Here is a 24,358-nt window from a genome sequence, read left to right on the forward strand (position 1 = left end):
ATGTAAAAAATCTTATATGATAGTTCTAAACCAAGAGGGAGGCTTAACTGAAAATGCAGTTTGACCTCTTATAGCAACAAAGTCCTGAACTTTCTGTGTTTGGACACACATGACATGTATCATTAATTTAACTTAACCTATTCACTTTGACAGAATAATATTTATTTAGTGGGTCATCACTTTATCCTGTTTTTGTAAGTGGTATTTATTATAATCCTTTTTGGATTTGCAATATTGTAGGCCTTAAACATAGCACATTCTCTATAGCAAGGATCTTTTTCAAATTGGATCATTTCCATGTTGTTGATCTCCATTTCAGGCATATTTTCCTGAAAGCTCAAAGTCTACAGGCCAGATTATTATTTTTTCTTTTTTTCTAAAGAGTCAGGACTTGGACCACTGAAATAATTTATAATCATGACATTATTGCATCTAGAAAAGAGTCACATGTTCATTTCTAATTCCCCCTTTGTAGCTACCTTTAGAAAGATATGCTTTTTAATTAGAAATTGTTTTATTCAATGGTTATTTTAACTATAGAGGCTTTGCTGAGAATTTTCAATTTAACATCACTTAAAAAATTCCAAGTGAAAATATAAATGAGTTGAATTAAGCATAAGCTTGATTTGGTTTGCCTACTTTTTGCCAATTAAAATACATTGTATTAAAAATACATTTGCTTTTTATTTCTGGTCATCTTAACACATTTGGCTTTGAATTTCATGTATCTCAAGGCAATGCTTACTTTTTAAAAAATTAAAGTTTTAAAAAACATTTACATACAAAATAAATTCTATTGTGTCCTCTTCTCATTTTAAAGTTATTAAAAGTACACCGAGAGTAGGTTTTAGATCTTATGCAAAACACTACTGAGAAGGAAAACTTTGATGTCAAAAAGGTATTTTCAAATGCATAACAAATGGTCGGGAGATTTCCATATCAAACTGTGAACAAAGTTTACTTTTGGAAAGAAGCAGAGAATGATAACTTTTATGCATTTCTTTATGGACTCATGTATTACTTGTGTAAGTAGACCTCAGTCTATAGAATGCTTTTTAAGTGGATGGGTGCCCACCAGAACACTGATCTGCATTCCTTCCACTTACACTGATAGATGTGGAGGAAGGTCTCGCTGAGCTTGTTGGTGAAAAGAGGCTCTGGGAGGTCCCGGAAGAACTGTTTTACCATATCCGCCACGTCATACGCAGACTGGTCCTCGTAGCTGACATTCTCGGGGAAGTTCTCATTCATCTGACGTAATGCATGGATTCGAGATTTCACACCCGATTTTCGAAAGAGACCCACCTGAAACAAGTCACAGGGACGTGTTAGTGAGGCCACCTTCACCCCAGCCATCCTCTTCCTAAGGCAAGCACCCTGGGAGTGATGAGAAGGCTAGGAATCAGGACTGGATGAGAAGCAATTGCACCCAAACTAGTAAAATGCAAATTACTAGGTTAGTTACTTCGGACAGTAGTTGAACGCTGACTCCCTCTCCTATAAAACGAAGATAAAAATGACAGCCACCTCACAGGGCAATTGTGGAGGCGAAATGAGGAAATACATATGGCAGTGCTTTGTAACCTGTAGTCTTCTTAACTAGACGCCATCATGTCATTCATTTATCCAACAAGGGGTGATTAAATACTACTCCATCGCAGGCATACTGACAGTTGCTAGGCGGCATTAGTGAGCAGACCAGACAAATTCCCTGCCCCTAGTGTTTCCCTGCCCTTAGTGGGGCTTTTGAGAAAGTTTGGTCAATGGAAGGTTCAGTGGCTTCCAGATAAGCAACCATATCCAGTGCACCTATGTGGGAGAGGTTTAGGAAATGTGCTCCTGAAACATAATAATGTTGATTTAAAAGTCGTGTTTCTTGTCCTTCTTTGGCATCCTTGTAATACTCCCTATGTTTGTCTCTAATCTGATGCTTGGCACTCATTACTCCACCTGGTTAGTTACTATGCGCATAAGCCGTGGCTCTAGTGAGATTCAGACTTCAAGACAATGTCTTATGCCTTTTTCATCCCTAAGGCTTAGATGCCTCTCCTGATTGACAAGCAGATAGAGCGGTTGGAGCAAGGCTCCTCTCACACACCCAGGAGATAACACCCCTGGTAGGAATGAGTGAGGTGGAAAGGAGCCCTAGGAGATCAGGGATTCCTGCAAGGGTCAGTCCGAAGCTTACACTCAAGGCCCCTCTAGAGGCTCTGCCCTCTGGACTTGCCTCTACCCAAGAAAGGGCTGATTGTCTCTGGGCCCCCTGGCTTCCAGTGAATTTGCATGTTTGCTCTTTTTAAATGCCTGTAGGGCATCGAGTTTTCCAACTTGGTCCTTCATTCAACCCTCAATCTCTTCTTTTCTCATTCCTCAAGGGCTCCCAGGTTGGCCCATTTCCAAAAAGCAAGGTAGGAACATTCCAAGTGGTCAGACAGGTAAGCAGCCGCATACCTGTCAGCCACACCTCCTCCTCCCCACGCCTGGGGAAAGGCGCCAGGGGGTGTCCGAGAGCCAGGCCAGCCTTGACCCAAGTTCAGGTGTCTGAGGAGAGCTCAGTTTAGAATGGGCAGTTCTAATTCCTTTAAAGTACAGTGACAGCAAGAGAAGAACTCCAGGCAATGAGAGAATACTCAGGGTTTTGTATATGTCAGCGGAACGGGTTGCAGGGGAAAGGATATACTGCTACTCTTTGTGGCAACACACCCAGCATTCTTAGTTGATACTTCTCGGCATCCCAAGGCTTATCACGCTAATTCCACAGATCGGGATGTCCAGGCATATTGCCACTTAAAATATTAATTGCTTTCTTTTTTATTCTGAAAGTTTGGAATGTCTAGAAAATGCCGAACTTTGCCGTACTCAGAGGAGTCTTCAAGAATCTAAGGAACACGTGTCATCCCCGGGCACCTCCTCCAAACTTCAGCATAGCGCATGAGAAGAAAGCACGGACTGTCTGAGGAGAAGTTCAACACGTCAGATGAATGATCGCTACAGTGAGATCCAGCCTCCATGTGTTTACATTCTCGACTGCTCTAGTTCTGGAAGGAGGCCCAGGACAGTGTCACGGGGATGGGCTACACGGAGTTCTCAGAATCCCAGTGCCCGGAAGGTAAATTCCTAAGTGTGACTCACAAACATTTATCCTCCTGTGAGGCGGTGTGGTTCCCTTTGAGAATTCCTGTTATTTTCTGAGCAGCAGAGAGATACTGATTGGAATCTATCAGAAGAATAGAGCAGACAAGTGTTTGTGTGTAAATGGTAGGGCACCATCCGCTGTGTCTTGCTGGCTTCATTTTGGGGGCACGCTGGTGTGCGTGCGCGAACATATCCCAGCAGTGTTTTCTTTGCATTGTTCTGTCTCCAAGTTTCTTTCTAGTTTCAGCAAATATTGTTATTTTAATTATTGTTGACACGTCTGGAGCTCTCCAGCTGTGCACTCTGGGCTGCCTGTTCTAACTCAGATCTCACAGGATGGCCAGAAGGCTGTCGGGTATTTATTTGTTCTGCCTCAGATCCTGACGATAACCTTCCCGTCCCACCCTTATCTTCCAGGGACGTCGGAAATATCTGTGGGATCTGTGGATTTTTGTTGGAAGCATGGAAGGAAATTTCTTTCCCAAGCCTAATAAATTAAAGGTGGTCTGAACTCAGACCAGATTCCAGATATAGTAGCTAAGGATGGCAGAAGGGAAAGAAGGAACGAAACTCTGGTCTTCAAAACTGGCTCTGGGCTGATGAGAAAAAGAATGCCGGAACCACCCTACTTCCTGACTTCTTGTCACGTGAGCCCATGAATTTCCTCCTGTTGAGGCCATCTTGGGACAGCTTTCTGTTCCTTGTAGTGGAAAACTCCACAGACACAGGAAGTAGAAGATTCTTCCAATGGTGCAAAGATCCCGAGAACAGGGAGAAGTTGACCTACGCCTTCACTGAACAACCACGGGTGGTGGCCTGAGTGATGGCTAATAATCATTTCCTCTTAGAAGAGTTTTCAAAGTGGTGATGAAACTATAGCACTTCTGGTGAAAAAATTTTTTCCAGGTGAAAAATAGAGAGCAGAAGAAAGCATTTTAAAACTGTTGCTTCTGAGGACAGCCTTGTCATCACCACGGGCGAGCGGCCGCTTCAGACCCCTCAGCTTCATTACGAGGAAGACCCAGTGGGTGTGAAATGTCTTCCTTTGCCTCTGTGTCAGTCCCTGCTGGTAGTCACACAGGGCCCCATGCTTGGTTTAATTCTCAGCTGTCACCATTTTGAAATTCTTAATGATTTATGAACAAAGATCTCACATTTTCATTTCGCACGAGGCCTTGCCAGCTCCCTAGCAGGTCCTGGGCTCCTGTACCTTGAAAGAGCAGCTCGGACACCCTCTCTGAAGAGGGAAGTATGGTGGTCAGAAATGCGGTGTTCATTTTACAAGCAGCTTGCCTGTGATCACTCATTTTACAGGTAAAATGGTGAGCGGGGAGTATTCCCTTGGTCTTGTTTTTCCTTTCCTCTCTTTTGTCTTCCACGCAAAAGCCCGGCTCTGAAAAATCAAGGACTCAGGGTATAATCTGAAAAGGTCCCAGAGCATCACTTATCTTGTCTGAGGGAGGCAAGGGGACCGTGAGGAACAGCCAGTGGGTAGGGGACACTTGTACTGAGTAGCAAGTGTCTTCCCAGCATCACTGAGCATTTGAAACTTACTGTTCTATTAGAAGGAGAGGTCGGGCACATGAGCCCTGCATTAGAATTCAAATTTCACCTAAATAATATTAAATCTTCTACTTGGCATCCCTTTTATGCTAATCCTTTCAGTACTTGATGATGCTTATCGGGACTTCCATTTCCTTTTCTTCAGAAATGTGCTTGGCTGATGAAGAAAGGTTAGTTTTATTCGGAAAGAGAAAGGTTCCTAGGCACCACATGCGGTGGGTTCTGATTCTGAGCCCTGCACTCTTGGCCTCTCCCCGCAGTGACTTCGTATCTGTCAGGAGAAGCATGACCTGTGCCTCTCTGCGCCGCGGATTTAGGGCAGAAATAAAAGCTCAGCCAGCAGAGCAAGGATCCTCTCACACATGGCTACGTCGGAATACAAATGGTTTATAACCAAAGGCTAAACTTCCTTATTTCAGCTGGGGCCAGCAGCGCGGGGGAGAATGGACACACTGTGTTTCATCATATATAAACTGTTCTGCACTTGGGAGTGTAGGAGGCCAACCGTTGGCCATGTTTCAGGGCCCCGTGGGGCTGCTTTCAACTGTCAGTGATGAATGCTCATGGTGGAGGTGAATGCTTAGCATGAGGGAAAAGGGGCCAGCTCATTGCAGGAAGCCTCCTTCCTGAGAGCCGGGATGAAGCCAGAAGAGAGTCTGGGATGGTGGTTCAAGGTACCGTGTATAGGGAGGCAGCACGGGGGCCAGTCAGCATGGTGTGGAGGAAAGGTGTTCTGTGATGTTCTGGTTTTCTATGACCCAGGGGCTGAGGTCTCAAGATCTCATGCAGACCTGAATCTTTTTAGTTCCAAGGAGGTGCTACTGGCAAAGAAAGAACAGTCTTCTGTGGTGTATGTTCCCTCCCTCTTGCTCTTGTCCCCTCTTTCCTTACGGATTCATTCACTTTTATTTGCTCTTGGTCACTCTTAAAGCTCTAGAACCGTCTTCCTTTCAAGCCTGGTTTTACTTCTCCATTGCACTTGTCCTGTTTTCCCATGTTCCCTTCTTATTAACCCCTTCCTTCTTCACGGAGACTAGAATGGGATATCTGTGTGCTTCCCACACTCTATGACTTCCCAGGTGGGAAGCCCTGCAGGTGTGGAGTGCTTCATAAGGGAGTAACGGGCTCTGGCGAAAATCCCTTGGACATCTTACATGTTCTTCCTTCAGACCGATATAAGACAGGTTTGCCTTATTCATTTTGGTTAAAGCTGGAATCAGTATTTATGTCCTTGAAATGAGTCTTTTGCCTACAGAGCTTTGCCAGCACATGTTTTTCAGTAAGGCATTCTTCCAGATTGAAAAAAACAGTGAGAGGCTTGATGTGGAGACTGAGAATAAGCCAATGAGCCAGGACTGAGGAAATTCTGGTGCCCACTGCCCTCTCGATTTGCAGGACTTTTACTTCAGACAGGAGACTGGACCCGGTAACAGTGGTCTTACTGGTGCTACCCATTATTCGGAATCTGCAGGGGTCTTGAGTGGTTTCCAGTCAACACTAAACACTGTGTGGTGGGTAGAACAGAGGTACTACAATTCATTTATTTCCACCCAACTTTGTTCAGAAAAGAATTCAAGGTGACTTAAAATGATCTACAAAATGTATAAGATACCATTTAAGATTATAGATAAGAAAATTTGAGCAAAAGGAAAATCAAGATAGAAAGAGTAGATGAAACTAGTAATAATGTACAAAATTCATACCAAAATTTTACATTTATCTACCACAGGCAGAACACACATTTGGCTCCAATCTTTCTAGCATTTAATACGGAGGGGAAAACATAACCAATTGTTCTTTTTTATTTGTTTGTTTGTTTTTAAGATTTTGCTTATTTATTTGACAGAGAGGAGAGCACAAGCAGGGGGAGCAGCAGGCAGAGGGAGAGGGAGACACAGACTCCTCACTGAGCAGGGAGCCTGATGTGGGGCTTGATCCCAGGAATCTGGGATCATGACCTGAGCCGAAGGCAGATGCTTAACCAACTGAGCCACCCAGGAGTCCAAGATGTTCTTAATATAAGAAACAGACTAGTTGTCTAAAAAAAACCCACAATGTTTTCAGGCTTTAGGGCTAGAGAAAAACTCTTCCAGGATCACAGCATGAATACCACCTCATATAATAATCAACATTATTGACAAAATCTTGACAGTGCGTTTATCAATGAGTTTTTAGGGCCATTTCTCCAAGTGTGCCTCAGTGGTGGGATGGTATCCCCCCAAGTCCACTGGGACAAACAATTCTCACAGGTGGCAGTAGAGTAGAGCATAGTTTTTAAAAATCTGGACTCTAGAATTAGCTTTTCAAGCAAGTGTTGGCTCCACCATTGCTACCCGGCAGAAACCACTACCTAAGGTGGATATGGCATTAAATGAGACAGTGAATGTAAAACCATGAGGATAATGCCTAAAACATGCTGGGTCCTCAAGAAACAGTATCACTATGAAGCTAATGGCATAGATGCACTGCATTTCCTTTAGGTATTTCTGAACAAACACTGTTCTCTTAATAGAGCTTTTGCTGAGAAACATTCACTGGTCACACATTGTAATGTTTAGGACAAAATATTTTTTTTGATCTTGGTAAAAGGCAGAGCCAAAGACTCTAAGAGAATTAGCCAGGAGGAGGGATGAGTCTTATATACCCTTGGGAAAATTTAGAAGCTTGGAAAAACACACGTCTGAATAAAAGACTATCTTCCACAAAAACACAATCTTGGGGCTGTGCTAACAAAACAACCAAAATACAATCGAGGCCACAAAGTCCTATGCATAAGGTGTGTTTGCAATGCTGTTAGGGTAGCAGAAGAGATCAGAGTGGGCATTTCCACATATTCACCTAAGACCACCTCTCAAGCAAGTTTTCTCATAAGATATCCATAGATCATCTACTTTGATTAATGTGCAATGTTGGTAAAAGCTCTAAAATTAAAAAAAAAATACTTAAGTAACTACATTCATTGGATTGCTCTATTTGGATGTTATTCACAAGTCAATGTTGGGGCATCTGGTAAGCACTACAGTTTTAGAAAAGGGGTCTGTTGACCTTCTTTCTGAGAAATAACAGGCAAGCTAAAGGCCATTTCTCAAAACAAAACAGTCCTTACCACCACAATAGTAATTAACAGCAATGACTCCTGCCCTCCACTATGGCATCAAAAGAAATGGGAGAAAATGTATACCTGTATATTCTCTATTTGGAGTGGGAAGGCAAAAGGGGAGCACACATTTGATGCCACACAAAGATGGCATCAAATGAAGAAGTTACTCCTATTCCACTCCACTGAAAAGTGGTGTCTGATTCATCAAGTAACCATCCTGATTTTAAGTGTGGTCTCAGTATCAGAGTAGATACAAGCATCAATAGCCAGGGTCCGTGAGTTCATGTAGCTCAGCTCATTCCTGTTCACTGAGCCCAAGTCCAAGTAAAACTTATGTAAAACGGGAAGTAATTTTAGGTGGGCATGGCTTATTCACATGGTATTAAAGAATCTGATGCACAAAAGCCATTGGAGAACAGTTGCCTGAAAATACCCCCACTACCCAAGGCTGCAATTTATCAAGTGGGAATATGGGGTTATTTGGGGACAGAATGTCTAAGAAATGAATGGGTGTTAATTTGGAGGAGCAAAGGTTGGGCCTAGTAAATTAGAGAACGGGTGGCACTCTGGGTCCAGTCATGGGCCACCATTACGTTGGTCCCCAAACAGTCATGGAGACAGAAAATGATCTCTGTGTATTTTGTTTGGCTTGAGATTTTTAACGTACAAGATGAAGGCAGAGTTGATTTAGCAGATACTGCTTTCACAGTTCACTTGCACATTTTAAAAAGATGTAAATAAATTTATCTTTGGTTCAGGTTTAAGTTTTCCTGGTCATGGTGCCAAAGGAAGGAAGGAAAGAAGAAAGGAAGGAAGGGAGGGAGGTAGGAAAGAAAGAAAGAAAGAAAGAGAGAAAGAAGGAAAGAAAGAAAAATAAATCAAGCGAGCTTCTGGGTGGCACAGTCAGTTAAGCGTCAGACCCTCTTTTTTTTTTTTTTTTTCCCCTCACCTCATTTTATTTTTCCAGTGTTCCAAGATTCATTGTTTATGTACCACACCCAGTGCTCCATGCAATCCATGCTCTCCTTAATACCCACTACCAGGCTCACCCCTCCTCTTACTCCCCTCCCCTCCAAAACCCCCAGTTTGTTTCTTAGAGTCCACAGTCTCTCATGGTTTGTCTCCCCCTCCAATTTCCCCCAAATCACTTCTCCTCTCCATCTCACAAAGACCCTTGGTTTTGGCTCAGATTGCAATCTCAGGGTCGTGAGATCGACCCCCACATTGGGATCCCCCCTCAATGCAGAGTCCACTTGAAATTCTCTCTCCTTCTGCCTCTGCCCCTCCAGCTTGTGCTCTCACTCTCTCTCAAATAAATAAATAAATCTTTTTAAAAAAGGAATAAAAGGAGATATAAAAACCTAATTCTTTTCTCAAAAAAACAATAAAATGGGTGGAAGAATGTTATGAGATCAGTGATGGCAGTGGAGTAATTATGAAAAAGGAAATGCAGTGTAAATCATAACTCCCACTTTCTAGGGAATGCAAATTTGACAGCACGGGTTACACACTACTAACACACAAAGTATAAACATGAATTTCCCCTCAGAGAAACAAACAAACAAACAAAACCCAACCAAACAAACCAAAAAAAACCCATGAATTTTTCCTCAGGACGTCATTCAAGCTGCCAGTGAGGAAACACCCTTATACAGCTCGACCAGATGTAGCCTGGGCAAATTAAATACTGACTTATCGAGATCACAGTGCCTTTTATTTTCAGTGAGCATGCGTTAGGTGATGCTGGGGAGATGTGACTTTGTCCGGCGTTCCATAAATCCGGGTCCGTGTATGGGATTTACAACCATACCTGATCGAGGCAGTTGCTACGCAGATATCTGAGTGCTTGCTGAATACTCTGAGGCAGGGGCTGTCCCGTTCTCTGGACGTGAACTATGAGAGGAACACCAAAGACAGTCTTGTCTTTGTAATCAGGAACTTTCATCCTCTTCATGAACTTTGGAACTGACCTAGAATTCACAGAAACCAGGTCATGCAAACCTCTTGGGGCAGCCTGTGGGGAGAGGCTGTGAAAGCAAGCAAGAGGAAAGCCAAGCTTTTGTTGGAACAACCAACAGGCACAGGGGGAATTCAACATCTCCCTCTTAATTAATCACATGACATGGAAGTACTCTGTGGGCCCCTTGCCTATGTTAGATCTCTGACTATAAAACAGCATGATTCACGTTAGCGGAATGGATTTATGGCTCTGTTCTCAAGTCAAGGGGACAACTTTCCAATTTAATTGTGAAGGACACACCTCTCAAGAGATAAGCACTTGTCCCCAATAAGATGAAACAAAACAAATGGAAAAACTATAAGAAGAAGAAATTAACTGGGGTTGGAGGAGAAGAGGAAACACTTCTTGGCTGTATCCTTACTTTTCTAAAATCGGCTGCCCTTTTTTAAAGGAAATTTTAATACATAAGGATATATTCATTCGACATGCAATTTATAACTTCCCAAAATGTTTTTCTAAAGGCACTGTCGATTTCTCTCTATACATCATATATAACATAGGACAATTAATGACATATTTTATATTTTTTCAAACCCACCAGCTCATCTAAAACAGGTCCATATTTAGGTTTCAACACCTGCTTTTGTCAGTTCCCTATGACAAAGGTTTACTGCATATTTTTGTTTTTATTTGCCACTGAAGTCCAAGCCGGAATGCCTTTGAAGAATTAAATGCCCTTTGAATGAATCAGTGCTCTAAGTGGTGAGCCCTGCACTGAGCCAGAAGGTACAAGCGATAGCTGTTTCTTTGCAAACTGCCAGAATTCTTTTATGGACAGTTCTTTTTAATGCCTCTGTTCACCATTCGTCACCCTTTCCTCGTCTTTTTTTTTCCTTCTCGGAACCTGACTGCTTTCCCTGGAAGCTAGACAGGAGCTACAGATAAAGCCGGGCTCCCAGCCAGGCTGCATCCCCTCCGCGCTGCTGTGGCAGAGAAGGTGGACCGGGAGGCGGAACTGTCGCCTTATTTTCGGGACATCGGCAGCGAAGGCCACGAGGGGCTTCTTTAGAGGTCCGAATTTCACTACCGAAGCTTTGCAACTGGGTGCTTCGCTCTACAACAAAGGATCCCCTCCTGAGCGAACGCACTACGCACCACGTCCAGCCGTGTTTGTTGGACATGGAGTACTTCTCCATGATGGCCGTGAGGCGGAGCAGCGAGAAGCGCTGGAGCAGGTTCAGCTGGCCGGCCGTCTGGTTGCTGATGTGCGGCGCTGTGGACGCCTGGGGCTGGTGCGAGAGCTGGAAACTATTCCATCGGAGTCGCCTTTACCAGAAAGACCGTCAGAGAAGCCAGTCACCAAGTGTACGCGTTATTGGAAAACACAGGATGTTACTGATTTTTAAGTGGCTAATCCACATAGCTTCCGAGCCAAGAGAAATCACAAAGCAAATGGAACAGAAGACACCAATGCAGAGAGGAAACGTCAGGCACTATGGCTTTCAAGTCTGATACATCCGGGAAAGGTTTTAATAAGCCTAATATATTTTCTGTGTTTATTCCTAAGTTTGTTCCCGAAGTGTTGAAAGCAGCTGAGACAGTGTATGTGTGCGTGTGTGTTGAGAGAGAGACAGACAGAGGGAGAGCTCGAGATGGAGAGCGAGATGTAGAATGTTCTGGAACATTTGGATCGTTTTTGCACTGCCTTCCCGTCTGCATTCGAATTCTCCTGCTGTTGACATGGAACCTGAAGGTGGCAGGCACAGAGGAAGGAGCACTGAGGAAGAGATGACAGGTCAGCGAACCCCCAGGGATATCTCGGCCTCCACAAGAACACAGCAGCATGTACAGTATGACTGTTTCCACTAGTGACGCTCTTCTGGGGCCATTTCTCGCAGGTGTTTCTGAATCAGTCTTTGTAAAATAGCTTTATGTACTTGGTAATTGGCATTTTAAGGCCAAAATAAACTTGTGAAGTACACACCTTAGGTCTCAGAAGTTTCTCACAGGATTAAAAAAAAAAAAAGTTTAAAAATCTGAGGTAGGGACGTTTTAATTAATATGGCAACAAGGTCACGGGAAGCACCTGCAAACAGGCTCCGGGCCTCTATTTCCAGTGATTTCCTGACGGTGCCTAGCAGAGTGCTCTGCACACACGCACACAACATTTTCTGGAGTGAAAGTTAAGATAGAATTAAAGGACAAAGACTCATAAAAATGAATGTGAGTTAACATGGATTCAATCATCATAACATCTGTAGCAAAGATATACTTCCGTTCAAATACTTCCTAACGGCAGATAACAGTTCAAATAGCGTCAGGCACTTAGTGAGCATGCTATAAATGTGTGTTAGATAAACAGACCATAATTATTATTAAGTCGATTAAAAATTATTTCAGAAAATCATGCCACCAACCTGTTTGGCCTGGTCAGAGAGGCCCCTACACCAGAGTCCCTCCTCTCTCGGACCCCAGTGGCCTCCGACTCATTAAGAGATGTTCCATCTCTTTCCATGTCACTGGGTGTCGTCCGACCCTCGGAGACAGAGTTGCCTTCGAAATCTAAGGTGATCTGATTAGGAGATGGGAAGGGGCATAAGCCGGGTTCCCCAACCAATGCATCATGTGTTTGCAGTTCAGGCAAGACATTTTTTGACCAGTCGTCCACTACCTCTTGGAGCCCATTGACATGGTGCAAAATGTCATCTAAGTGAGGGAAGAGGTCATCTTTCTCCAAGTCCAGAAGATCTCCTGTACTGGCGTACAAATGGGAGCCCGGGACGTTGTCGTAGATACTGACTCTGCTCGCTCTGTGGCAGGACGCCATGAGCCTAGGCTCCCTGGCCCCGGGGCCCTGCTGTCTGCCCAGGGAGATGCTGCCAGTCCTCCAGTTAACCCCATTGCTACTGTCTGTTGGTGAGAGGCTTTCGATAGAGAGCGCCTTGGGGAAAGTACCCGGTTTGTGATCCTTGGGGATGTGCACCACCAAGTTCTCTTGGGAATGGAACTCATGCATGTGGTTCTGATTGCCTGTATCCTGCAGGGCTGTCCCGGCCAGCACGTCCAGGTCTTCCAAGTACATGCCCCCCCGCTTGTTGGCCTCCTGGCACTTCCGTTCCTTCAGGCCGGGCGTGCTCACCCCACTGCTGCTGTTTTCTGACTGGCTGCTCTCCCCGCCCCATTTGCTGGCACTCAGGAGCCCTTTGGTGCAGGCAGTGGGGGGCGAGCTCTGGAGATCTCCGTTTGGTATGGGGACGCACTGCATGGCCTTGAAGGCCTCCGGCTCTTGCTGCAGCACGGGCCCGCTGATCACCAAGCCCCCGGTCCGCCCCGGCCCCTTGTGCCTTCCATGCGCTCCCTTCCCTCTGAGAGTTTCCATGCGTTTCAAAAATGACTTGGCTCTGGTCCTGGTGGGTTTCTCATTCTTTGGGTGGAGGGGGTAGTTAAGAACGTCTCTGGGGGACTGTGGGAGGCCGCTGCCGAGGAACGTGGCATCCAGCATGACGGGGCTGTCGGGGCAGGACTGGCCGGGGCAGTCGAACTGCTCCCGGCCAGCGCTGTGGCTGCTGCCCGGCTGGCTGCGGCTGTCACTCCCTCCGCTGCTTTCGCTGTGAATGGAGCAGACCTCGGGCTCACTCAGGTCTGTGAGGACGCTTTCACTGCTCGTGGTGTTTCTCATCCTCATGTCTCCCGATGACCCATTTCGGTCTCCTCCGGGGAACAGCGTGTGCAGGTCGTCCACACGAGACCACCGGCGGCTGGTTCTTTGGAAAGTCCATTTGTTGCTGATGCAGAGATCTTCCTCATCTGAGTCATCACCCTGAAAAACATCAGAGAAAATGCTCATCTCCAGGCAGCTCAGATGCAGTGGGAAACCGGTGAGCTCAGAGGCGAGATACTCCCCCTGCTTTCCCTTCCTTCCTCCCTTCCACGCCTGTCTTCCTGCCATCCCTCCGTCCTTCCACCATATTCCCTCATCCCGTACACCCTCCTCCTCCTCCCTCGTGGCTGGAGGATCTCTTCTCAACCTGCCAAGCTTTCTTCCCTTCAATTTTCATAGAGTTTCTGAATCCTTCCTTCCTCTCCAAGAAGTTTTCCTTGACTGATTACAAAGAGGTATAATTACCATCTCACTAGATGTCTAAATATAAAACACCTGCAAGTTCTCTTTTTCAGAAACTTACTCCTGCCATAAAAGGCACTTACTTCTTTCCTGAAACCTCTTCATTGAGCCCCAGGACCCTATTTCCAGCTTCCCTCTTCTGAACCTGAGCATCAGTCTATCTCAAAGCTAACACTCCTTACTTTAGTCTCCCAAACCTGATTCTTACTATGTATTCCCCTGTACAAATTAACAGCGAAATTACTCACTGAATTCCTCTAAGTAGAAACTTGGGAGCCATTCTAGACATCACTAGTTGAGGAGGGGCCAATCCAGCTTGCTGGCTTTGCTTGGCCAGCCTTCTTGTTTTTAATCAACTCTGAAGCTCAGTGCCTTTGGCAAGGCGTGCATCTCTGGGCTGAGGCAGCCCCCAGGCTCTGCCCTGTCTTCCACTCTGTGCCTCACTCATTTCTTTGACCTATCTGGGTGCTGCCCCAGTATGAATCCCCTGTGAGATGCCAGCCTGGGCTCCCTGTGGCCAGAGATGGCCTCGTTTATCTTTGCAAATCCTTGTGGCCCAGGACAGACCTTGATCTAGGGCAAAAAATACCAATCTCCTTCCAAGATGAATGGATTCACCGGCTTCTTCCCCCGCCTCGTCATGCATATTATCCAGACTCAACTCTGAAATGACTTTCAGATCTGTTCCCTCATTCATATCTTCATTCCCATTCCCTTTGTGTAGGCCCTTGGCACCTCTGTCTGGGTCTATTACAGTAAAAGCCTGGCTAGAATCCTTGTCGCCAGCGTCTTCCGCATCTAAACAGCTTTCCACAGTGCGATCCAAATACGATCGTGTAATTTTCCACCTTTGAAGCCTTCAGCGTCCCTTGGCCTTCACAGAAGTCTTTAGCGTGGTATTCAAAGCCCTTTCAACCTGCCTGCCATGTACTGTTCTTGCCTCATTCCAGTTGTGTCTCATAAGTTCACTGCACTCTGCTCTCTGGTCCGCATTGTTTGAAGCCTTCCCTCACTGCTCCAAGGCAATGACTAATTTTTCCCCTGAGCTTTATAGCATTTGGATTAGATCTTTGTTGTAGCATTTATTCTAATGACAACTTAAGCTCATGCCACTCGCATCTACCGTCAGTCGTTAGAGGTAAGCTCATCAAGAGAAGGGCTAGTGTTTCAGGGTCATATTTATATCCTCCCCAATGTCAAGCACATAGTAACTGCTCCATGTTTTTTTTATTATCTGAATTAAGTTGATTCCATTTTACTCTGGCATCTGGTTCTAAGACCTGGTTCCAAATTCTGGTAACTTCAGTTAAGGACTCAGATGATTGCAAACTGCTTACTTTCTCCAAAATAAGTTTCTATCACTCATGAAATGGGACTAAAAACAGGCTCTGCCTCATAGGTTTGCTGAGGGAGTTAAATGAAATAATGCATTCAGTAGGGCCTCATTGAGGAGTATTTGTTTGTTATTTTCCAAGGTTGGCTCAAATGCTTATCTATTTGTTGCCTATCTAAGAGGACTGCTTACCTATCTTTTTATGTACCTAATGCCCATTTTAACTCCCCTTAATTTTTTAATATATTCTGGTCTTGAAGAAAAGTAAACAGATGTTCCATCAATCAATACTGGCATCTCCCCATTCTCTCTTATTTCTTGAAAATTTAGATTCACATGAGTTGTACTAAGTGACAAATTCGAACATTCATGTATGATGGAAGGTGGAAGAAAGTAAAACAAACAAAAAACCAAACAAACTAAGGTACTAATGGAGAATTACACGCTTTGGGATCACATTGGGAAATTAGCTTTGAGTTCAAAAAAAGGTTATATGAAGCTTTGGCAAAGAAGTTTAAAAAGATGTACAACTGGAAAAAAGGAAAGATTCTAGGATGATGAATCAAAGTTATACTTTTTCTGTAGCATTTTTGATTTCTCTTTCCCTGTGACTGACACAAGACTTGATATTTGAGGGCTATTTATATATTAGGCACCATAATAGGTTGAAGATTGAGCCCACTGGATTTTCATATCACATTTCAGGAAGCTAGTGATAAGAAGTTGATATTAAGTGATCATTCCGAAAGAGCCCTTTCAGCAAATACTTTTTGAGGAGGCCAGAAAAGGATAACTTCTAAAAAAAAAGTAGATATTTTAAATAGAAACTACGCTGTACGGTGTGGGCTCTGGCGAGTTCTCTCTCAAGCTAGCCCAAACTTAGTTACTGATGCTAACAAACCACATACTAGTTGGATAAGGATTCCTTTATTTTGGTCAAGAAAAGATGCCAAGCTGGGCACTGTGGACTGGGACTGGAAAGTCTGCCCCTGACTGCTAGACTCTAAGAGCTTATTATGCTAGCTCTGAGCAACAGGAAGGTATTTACAATCCAACCAAGTCATATGAAACAGCAGTAAACTCCTGGAAAAAAGGCCAGTGGTTCAGGGGAATTTTCCAGTATTTAGGTCTTTTAACCAAAACAAACAAATGAAAACCAAAGCAAAACAAAAACAAAAACAAAAACAAAACAAAGAAAAAAAGAAAAAAACACCTATTTTCCTTTTGCACCTTGTGCATATAATTATTATAGTATGTCCCAAGGGTTGTGACATGATTCTGTTCTTTCCACCAGTGCAGAATCTTTCAAGGTATTGATATTACATATAATAAAATATTTTTTATTGTATGTACAATAAAAATACATATGATAAAAACTTTTCCATCACAGCTTAAGGCACACATATATTACAATAAACAAACAAAATAATGTTAATAATAATTATCCTTGTTTATACTGATATTTCATAATCTAGTTCGGTCTATTTCATTTTTAAAAAATATTGTTCCTTACCCACCCAACTGATTTCACAACCCACCAATGGGTCATGTTCCACCATATGAAAATTACACTGCCCTAGATTGAGTCATTAAAAAAAAAAATCAGGGCCCAGCAGACTATCATGCATAGAGCAGACTCTCCAGTAATAATTGCGGAAGTGTACAGATTAAGAGATGTTGAGATTTCAACTGTTTGATAATTTTTTTGAGGCTAAAAACAGTATGATTACTTAGAAATGCAAAATGGAAATCTCTAGGAGTCAGATAGATGTATTTATGAGAAAAAGACACACCAAACAAACTTTAATCCCGTCTCAATGGCTTAGTAGACCATGGAAATCTAGACACGTCTGGATTCTATCAAAAGAACTGACAGGAGGTTCTCATGATATTGTTGTGGCCAAGACGGCTAATTGTGTTTGATGCCACAGAGAGTTTTGCTGGTGACTGGTAGAGTAACTCACACCAAAGAGTGTGATCAAAAGGCTGAATGCAACTAAGGGAGAGATCTCTGAAGGATGCCTCAAAGTTATGTCCATTTTAAGAAAAATTTGAATGAGCCAGGATAATTCACATTTTTAAAGTATGAATACGGCACAAGGTAATTCACCAAGTGATCTTGAACAAGGTACCTTTTTTGAGAGTCAATTTCCTCAGCTGTAAATGGGAATGATAATAATACACATCTAGCGTGATCTGTCCACACACCCACAAGAGATTAAATGTGAAAATGCCACATAAGTCTTAAAGGGCAATGTAAAGCTAATTACTGTTTTTAGAGACTGGTGATACCGAGATGTATAAAGATCTTAACAAAATTGAAGGATGGCCTGATATTAAGATGAAATGTCGTGAAGTAAAATATAAAGACCCTAACTACAAAAATTAAGTATAGCGCGTGCAGGATGGAATAGATTTAGTGTAATAGCGGTTCCTATTAATAGCTTTGAGAGTTGTAGATTTCAGCTTAATGTGAATTCACCATGTAATGTGGTTAACAAACTGAGACACTAACTTTAGGATACCTGACCAGAGCATGGATCTCAAGACTTCAGGTTGGAGCCCCACTGTGTTGTGCCCTGGTCACGGCCATCGGAAACATTCTAAGAGGCACATGGAAAGGGCTGTATTTCTAGAGAACAGTAATCAGGATAGCCAAGGACCTAGGAACCACAATTCCCCTGAACGATGATTGAGAGAACTAAGAGTGTGGTTTAGAAATGAGAAATTCTAGACCAGTGCTATTCAAAGTGTGGTCAAGAGGCTGCCAGTCCCCAGACTGAGCAATCTTCAAAGAGGTCAGTACAACCTTATCGAAAATACAGCTTCACTTAGCTCATCTTGAATAGAAGGTAAAAAGGAATACTTTAAGCTTTTAAAAATTATTTTAAAACCCCTTCTCCAATTGTAGTCAGTATGCTCTGTGAGACTGGTTTCTTTATGAGGACTAGGATTAAAACAAACAAACAAAATTTAGAGATACACATTCTTCCCCATGAATATACTGTTGTTGGCAATCCAGCCTAAATTAGGTAACAAACAGGAAACTCGCCGTCATGAATACTCACAGTCTTAGCATTTGATCAAAGTGTGTGAATAGGCATTTAACATGGGAAACTGCTATTTCAAAGTAAACTTTTGGTTCGGTTACAACAGCTGAACAACAAAAAGGTTATGAGTGTAATCACGATTCTTATCAATTGCCTATACATACACTTTCAATAAAATTGTACACAGTTTTTGTAACTCTTTTCTATTTCCCATTATATTTGGCTTGATTATATTCATCGGAATGCAACTTTTGTGTTTGTTGAGTCTAATAATACAACAATGAGGTTTATATTTTCTGTAACTTTTTTCATTTCCTATTTCTAATAATTCATTTGTACTGAATTTTACAAAAGTATCCTGGTAAGTGGCAGACCGGAAATTAAAACTAAAACAACAGAACCCCAAGTCACTCCCTGTAGACAGTTTGAGAAACTTTGTTCTAGATTGAGCAGAAGTCAGAAAACCTTCTGTAAAGGGTCACAGATATTAGGCTTCTGGGGCACGAAGTTTCTGCCACACCTACTCAACTCAGCTGTTATAGCCAGAAGAATGAGTGGGCTTTGTTCTAATACAGCTTTCACTTTCTTTACAAAAACAGGAACAGTGGTTTGCCAACCCCCAATCTAGAGGATAGAGCTGAAGGGTTGCCGTATGAAAAGTGAAATCTCTATTTCGGTGCTTCTTCAGAGGAGAGAGCTAGAACCCAACTGACTAAAGTTTACATCAAATAGCTTATTATCTGGAAGACTTCTAATAATTAGAAAGAAAATCAACTGCCTTGCAATGCAGTGAGCTCATCACGTCTGGAAGCAGACAAGCAGAGACAAGCAGAGGCTGAGTGACCTATGAGCGAAGCCCTCAGAAGTAATTCTGTAGTGGATGAGAGGCTGGAAGAGATGACAGAACATCCCTTCCAACTCATAGATCCTACAGTTCTAGGATATTTCCATGCAATTATCTTCAATTCAAGACTGTAATACTTTCCAGCTAAGTGAGAGCTGGAATAAAATGTCATCTTTCTCTCATTTGACCCTGCTGTTTGGAGCTGTAGAGAGGTGTCTAACCTGGTGGGAGAGACGGGGGCCTGTGTGACAGGCGGGGAGTGGGTGAAGTGGAACAGAGACCAGGCCCCTGGGCAACAGCTGCAGCTCCTCTGAAACGCTGATGGGCACCCAGGCCAGGAGAGGCTGGCTGCAAGGTGGCAATTAGTCATGATTTCTGTGTCGCTTTCCACCTCTGGTCGTGATTTCAGAGAGCTTTATTAAAACTATAACTTTAACCAGAACCTTTTGAAGTCCCTCTTTCTCTCTTGGGACATCTTCGGGAAGAGTCTTGTGTGCGTACGTGTCCTTCTCCTTCCTCATTTAACAGATAGTCTCATTGGACTCTTCGGCCTCTGACTTTGAAGAGAAGTCATACCACATAAACAGTCACCATAACTGGGGGATTTTAAAGTCATCACGAAGCAAGGATGAATTGTGTAGTTAATAATGGAGAGGAAACACTTTTCTGAAAACAAGTAGGTCTGCCTGTGCTTTGGACTTTTGGAGTTTTTAATTTAGAGGGAGTGCCGATATTTATTTTTTTCTAAAAAATTAGAACATTCTTAGTGAAATTATATATTCCTCAGAGACAAATGCCAACTAGACACGGCAAAAGAATTTTTTTTTTTCCTGATGGAATTTGGCCATATCTTGACACTGGAAACAGGACCCCACCCAAGTCCACAGCTGCAAGAGGCAGCGAACGCATAGTTACATAGAAATTTAGAATATATCCTCCATTAGAATTAACTGGAGCTGAGTGGCTGAGTCCACCTGTTCAGAAGCTGGAATGTACTACTTGCAGAGCTGTTGGTGGGGTGCCAGTTGCTGGAATGCTTTTTGGCTGGGTTTTAGTAAGTTTTTCAGTGAGGTGTGTGGCCAAGATTGAGAATGGTCTTCTCTACCTGACTCTCCCAGAGACAGGAAGGTTATCTTGAATCTCTGAAGAAACGCTTTTCTCTCGTGCAAGGAAAAAATCTTATGGTACTATCTTGAGCGGGGGAGGCTAGAGTGACTTCATTTTTCTTGGGGCTTTACAAATAGCATTTGATCCACAAGAAAAGTACGTGCCTAACTAGGAGGCTTCACCATCCTTCTCTATTTGTGGACTTGTTTTTTTCTCTCTTGGGTGAACCCACCAAACTCTTCAGAATTAAAAAAAAAAAAATCAAACAAGAAGGAAATGCAAAGCAAAGCAATGAGATTCACTGTAAGAGATCCAGAGATAGTTTTCCACGAAGACATTAAATAAATCGTAGCCTTCTGTACAGATGGCAAGAAACATCTCTCTTCTAAAAACAAGAGAAACATATAACGTATGTATGTCTGGGGAAACTCTGTCTTGGGCCAAGCTTCAGGAGCTCACTCAGACTCCAGCACAGTTCTGAATTCTTTGAAAGGCAAGGAGGGGCAGTTTGGTGCCCGAATATCTGGGGTCAAACCCTGCCTATTTCTGCCTGACTTTGAGTGAGTCTGTCACTTTGGCCCCTGCGTCTGTGAAACGGAGCCCATGATGAGGAACAGGGCTGACATACGCTCCGTGTGAGTGTTTGCTGCCCACCACACAGTGAAGCCACCACACACAGCCCCTGCAGAGGCCCCAAAGGGAGAAAGAAGGACTGTGACTCTGGACAGTTGGGCGATTTGGGGATGACCTTCTGTAGAATTACACATGTCTGGGCCTTTGCAGATGAGAGCTGAGGATTATATTTTTATTTCTTGGATTGCCTAAAATGGGGATGTACCTAGAGGAAATGCTACTACTGGTCTTTTCTTTTTTTTTTTTTTCTTTCAAAGACACTAATTCCGGAATGATTGCAGCGTCACAGGGTGCTTTCCTCAAGTTTCACTTTCTATATTTGAATCACTTGGCCTATTCCTAGCTTGTATTTATTTTTCGGGTTTTTTTTTTTTTTTTCAGTAAAATAAAGGATGAGCTTATGATTTGTGAAAGGGGCAGATGACAGGAACGCATGCCTCCACACAGGGTCTCCTGCATAATTTCTTAGCCCACAGCCCCCGATGTGGGTCATTACTGAGATCCACGGGGCGGTGGAGACCACATGTTGAAATTATTTATTTGAAAATTCAGGCCATGTCTTCTCACTTTACAACGTGAAAAGCAGTATTTTATTCGGGTACATGCATTTGTGAGGCCTCTAGCTAAGCCAGGGCTGTCTGGGCGTGCGCCACTACATCCAACATCAGGAAGAAATTAAGAATGTCAGAAAGACTGGAGTGACCAATTTACAGAGGAGCTTTTGTGAAGGTAACACATAAAGAGCCCAGCCAATGGCATCTGGGCCCATCTCACATCTCACAGCTTCTGAAAAACTGGTGACTGGGTGAGAGTCCCGTCATTCCACTTGGCTGAAGACAAATCATGTCCTTAATTTTTGTCTTCCGTAACACAGTGTAGCTACAGATCTGGATAGGAAGCCGTATAGACCAGTCACGCTTTAGACGCGCAGGCGTGGCTGTGTCGGTTTTAAGAAGAACCATGTGTTACAACCAAAGCAACATCTGACCCTCCTGCTTCCAACGTATGTCTGCTTCTCAAGGGGTCTATTCAGCAACGCCACTATTGGGACATTTATTCCCACATTTTTAATCTGTCTTCAGCCTAGACAAATTGCTCATATTTTAATATTCCTTTGGATATTGTTTTCTGCTCTTTTACCTCATTAGCTTAAATCCTTTGGTTTCTAACTCAAACCCTAAATTGTTTCTAAGGTGAGGTCAACCAAAATTCATTCGCTTTCTTTTTTTTTCCCCTTTGAGCGCTATTTTATTTTACTTTTATTTTTTTATTTTTTAAAGATTTTATTTATTTACTATTTGACAGACAGATCACAAGTAGGCAGAGAGGCAGGCAGAGAGAGAGAGAGAGGAGGAAGCAGGCTCCCCGCTGAGCAGAGAGCCCGATGTGGGGCTCGATCCCAGGACCCTGGGACCATGACCCGAGCCGAAGGCAGAGGCTTTAATCCACTGAGCCACCCTGGCGCCCCTTGAGCGCTATTTTAGAACAGAAATTCAAGTTAAGGTTATTTTTAAAGATTAGGTTACTCCGGAGTGACTAAAAATCCATTGGATTTAATGATTTCTCTGTGTAGACCAGGATAAAGAGAGCACTTTGTTTTAACTCAAAGATGTTTTCTCTGCTTCCTCAAAATATACTGGGGCTTGATTTCTTACAAACTGGAGACGTGAAATGAAAAAAAGTATGAACGATCTTAATTCTGAATTTCCCAAAAGGATCAGTTCAGTGAGAGAGCGAGGTTTTTCAGCACGGTGGTGGCCATGAGGAATCTGGGTTTTGGAGTGAGTCTGAAACCCAGCTTTGCCACTCGCCGAAAGATTGCGAACAAATGACAACCTGTTCAAGTTTTACTTTCCTTCCCCCAGGAAACATAGGATCCCTACCTCGGTGGGTTAAATGAGATCCTGCATGGTACGTACGTAATGTAGCTCCTAGAAAACATTAAGAGCTCAATAAAGTCCAGCTCTATTTTAGAACTGAAATCTCCAGTCTCATTCGTACAGACAGAATAGCACATGCGAGTCCTGGAACAGGGAGGAGCACAGGGACTCGTAAAGCAGAACGACATTCCTTGTGACCAGAGAAAAGCGCACAGGAGGAGGAAGGGTGAGGAGGAGGCAGGTTCAGGATCGTGTCACCACATTCCCTGACATCCCCTCGACCATTATGAAATGATCCTGCCCGAGGATGAGCACATCTTCAAGCATACGTGGAAATGAAATGCCATTAAAAAGGACGAAATAGAAGACATTTGGCATGGACCCAGGGGTTCTGCTCTGCATTCTCTTAATCTACGAATCACTGTGGAGTATTTGATTCTGATATGGAGTGGATATTTACAACTAAAGAAACTTTTAAAATATGACCAAAAAGACGACATGTCATATCTTTATGCAAACCCTCTGATCAAAAAAACAAAACAAAAACTATAGCAAAACAAATGGTGAAATGATTGGATCCTGGCCTGGGTTTTTAATGGACTTATTTATGATGGTTATGATAAGAAGAGATATTTGGAGAACAAACAGATTGTTAGGCATTTCAGAATTTCGCTTGGGTTTACGGATGTCCTTAATCTATGACCGTGAGCTTCTTTTGTTAATACAGCCATGATCTTAGCAAGGTAGAGACACCTACCTTTTTCTTTTGGAAGTTCACATCAAGTTTCATTGAGGCACACTTGTTCAATGTATTTAGTCGTCTAAAAAGAAAGAAAAAGGTGATGATTGCTACTACAAATAAACCTAAATTTTCTTTTCAGCTTGATAATTCTCATTTATTGTCAACAAAGTCAAAAGTGCAGAAATAAGAAGTTATGTCCCAAGAAAGTACTGCACCCAATCAGATGTGCTACAGAAGTGCTCCCGTTGGTGCTCCAGCCCCCGATCTTGAGAAGACTCTGCCGTGGAGGCTACCAATCCCTGCCCAGTCCCTAATCTAAACTCAGTCTTTTCCTGGCTTCCCTTTCCACCATTGTTGGAACCTATGAACAGTCCTTTTAGCCCTGTTCTCATCAGCCCCTCTATTCATTTGCCGCCTCGACCATGCTAGTCCCCAAATTCATATCAACTCAACCATTTGTCTTCTCCCTGGCTCTTGGGCTGGTGGGTATAAATGGAAAAATAACTCGGTGCTGAATTATACGTGCTATAGACTAAATTGGGTCCCCACCAAAATTCATATGTTGCAACCCTAACCCCGTGTGACTGTATGTGGAGTAAGAAATAATTGAGGTTAAATGAGGTCACAGGAAAGAGCCCTGATCCAACAGAATTGGTTCCTTATCAGGGGAGACACTAGAGGGCTTGCTTGTTCTCAATCTGCCATGTGAGAACAACAGTGAGAAGGTGGCTGTCTGCTAGTCAGAAAGAGAGTGCTTACCAGGAACTAAGCCCTGCTGGCACCTTGATCTTGGGCTTTCCAGCCTCCAGAACTGTGAGGAAATAAATGTCTGTTGTTTAAGACACCCAGTCTGTGGTATTTTGTTATGGCAGCCCGTGCTGACGAATA

At 43.3% G+C, this 24,358-nt stretch overlaps 1 protein-coding gene across 6 annotated transcripts in view; it reads right to left on the reverse strand.

Annotated features, from left to right (window-relative positions):
* The window catches only part of STARD13 (StAR related lipid transfer domain containing 13), a 233,929-nt gene that overhangs the window by 13,482 nt on the left and 196,089 nt on the right, over positions 1 to 24,358 (reverse strand). For 4 of the 6 annotated variants that reach the window (XM_032880033.1, XM_032880032.1, XM_032880035.1 and 1 more), the window contains 5 exons: positions 23,486 to 23,549; positions 12,176 to 13,578; positions 10,914 to 11,084; positions 9,609 to 9,825; positions 1,107 to 1,305 (listed from right to left, as the gene is read on the reverse strand). In XM_032880033.1, coding sequence (XP_032735924.1) covers positions 1,107 to 1,305; positions 9,609 to 9,825; positions 10,914 to 11,084; positions 12,176 to 13,578; positions 23,486 to 23,549 — 2,054 coding nt within the window. The remainder of the gene's footprint in view (positions 1 to 1,106; positions 1,306 to 9,608; positions 9,826 to 10,913; positions 11,085 to 12,175; positions 13,579 to 23,485; positions 23,550 to 24,358) is intronic. The other 2 variants (XM_032880037.1, XM_032880034.1) reach the window with 1 other exon arrangement.

Source organism: Lontra canadensis, unplaced genomic scaffold (assembly GCF_010015895.1).
Source record: "Lontra canadensis isolate GAN:19392208 unplaced genomic scaffold, GSC_riverotter_1.0 scaffold67, whole genome shotgun sequence".
NCBI lineage: Eukaryota > Metazoa > Chordata > Mammalia > Carnivora > Mustelidae > Lontra > Lontra canadensis.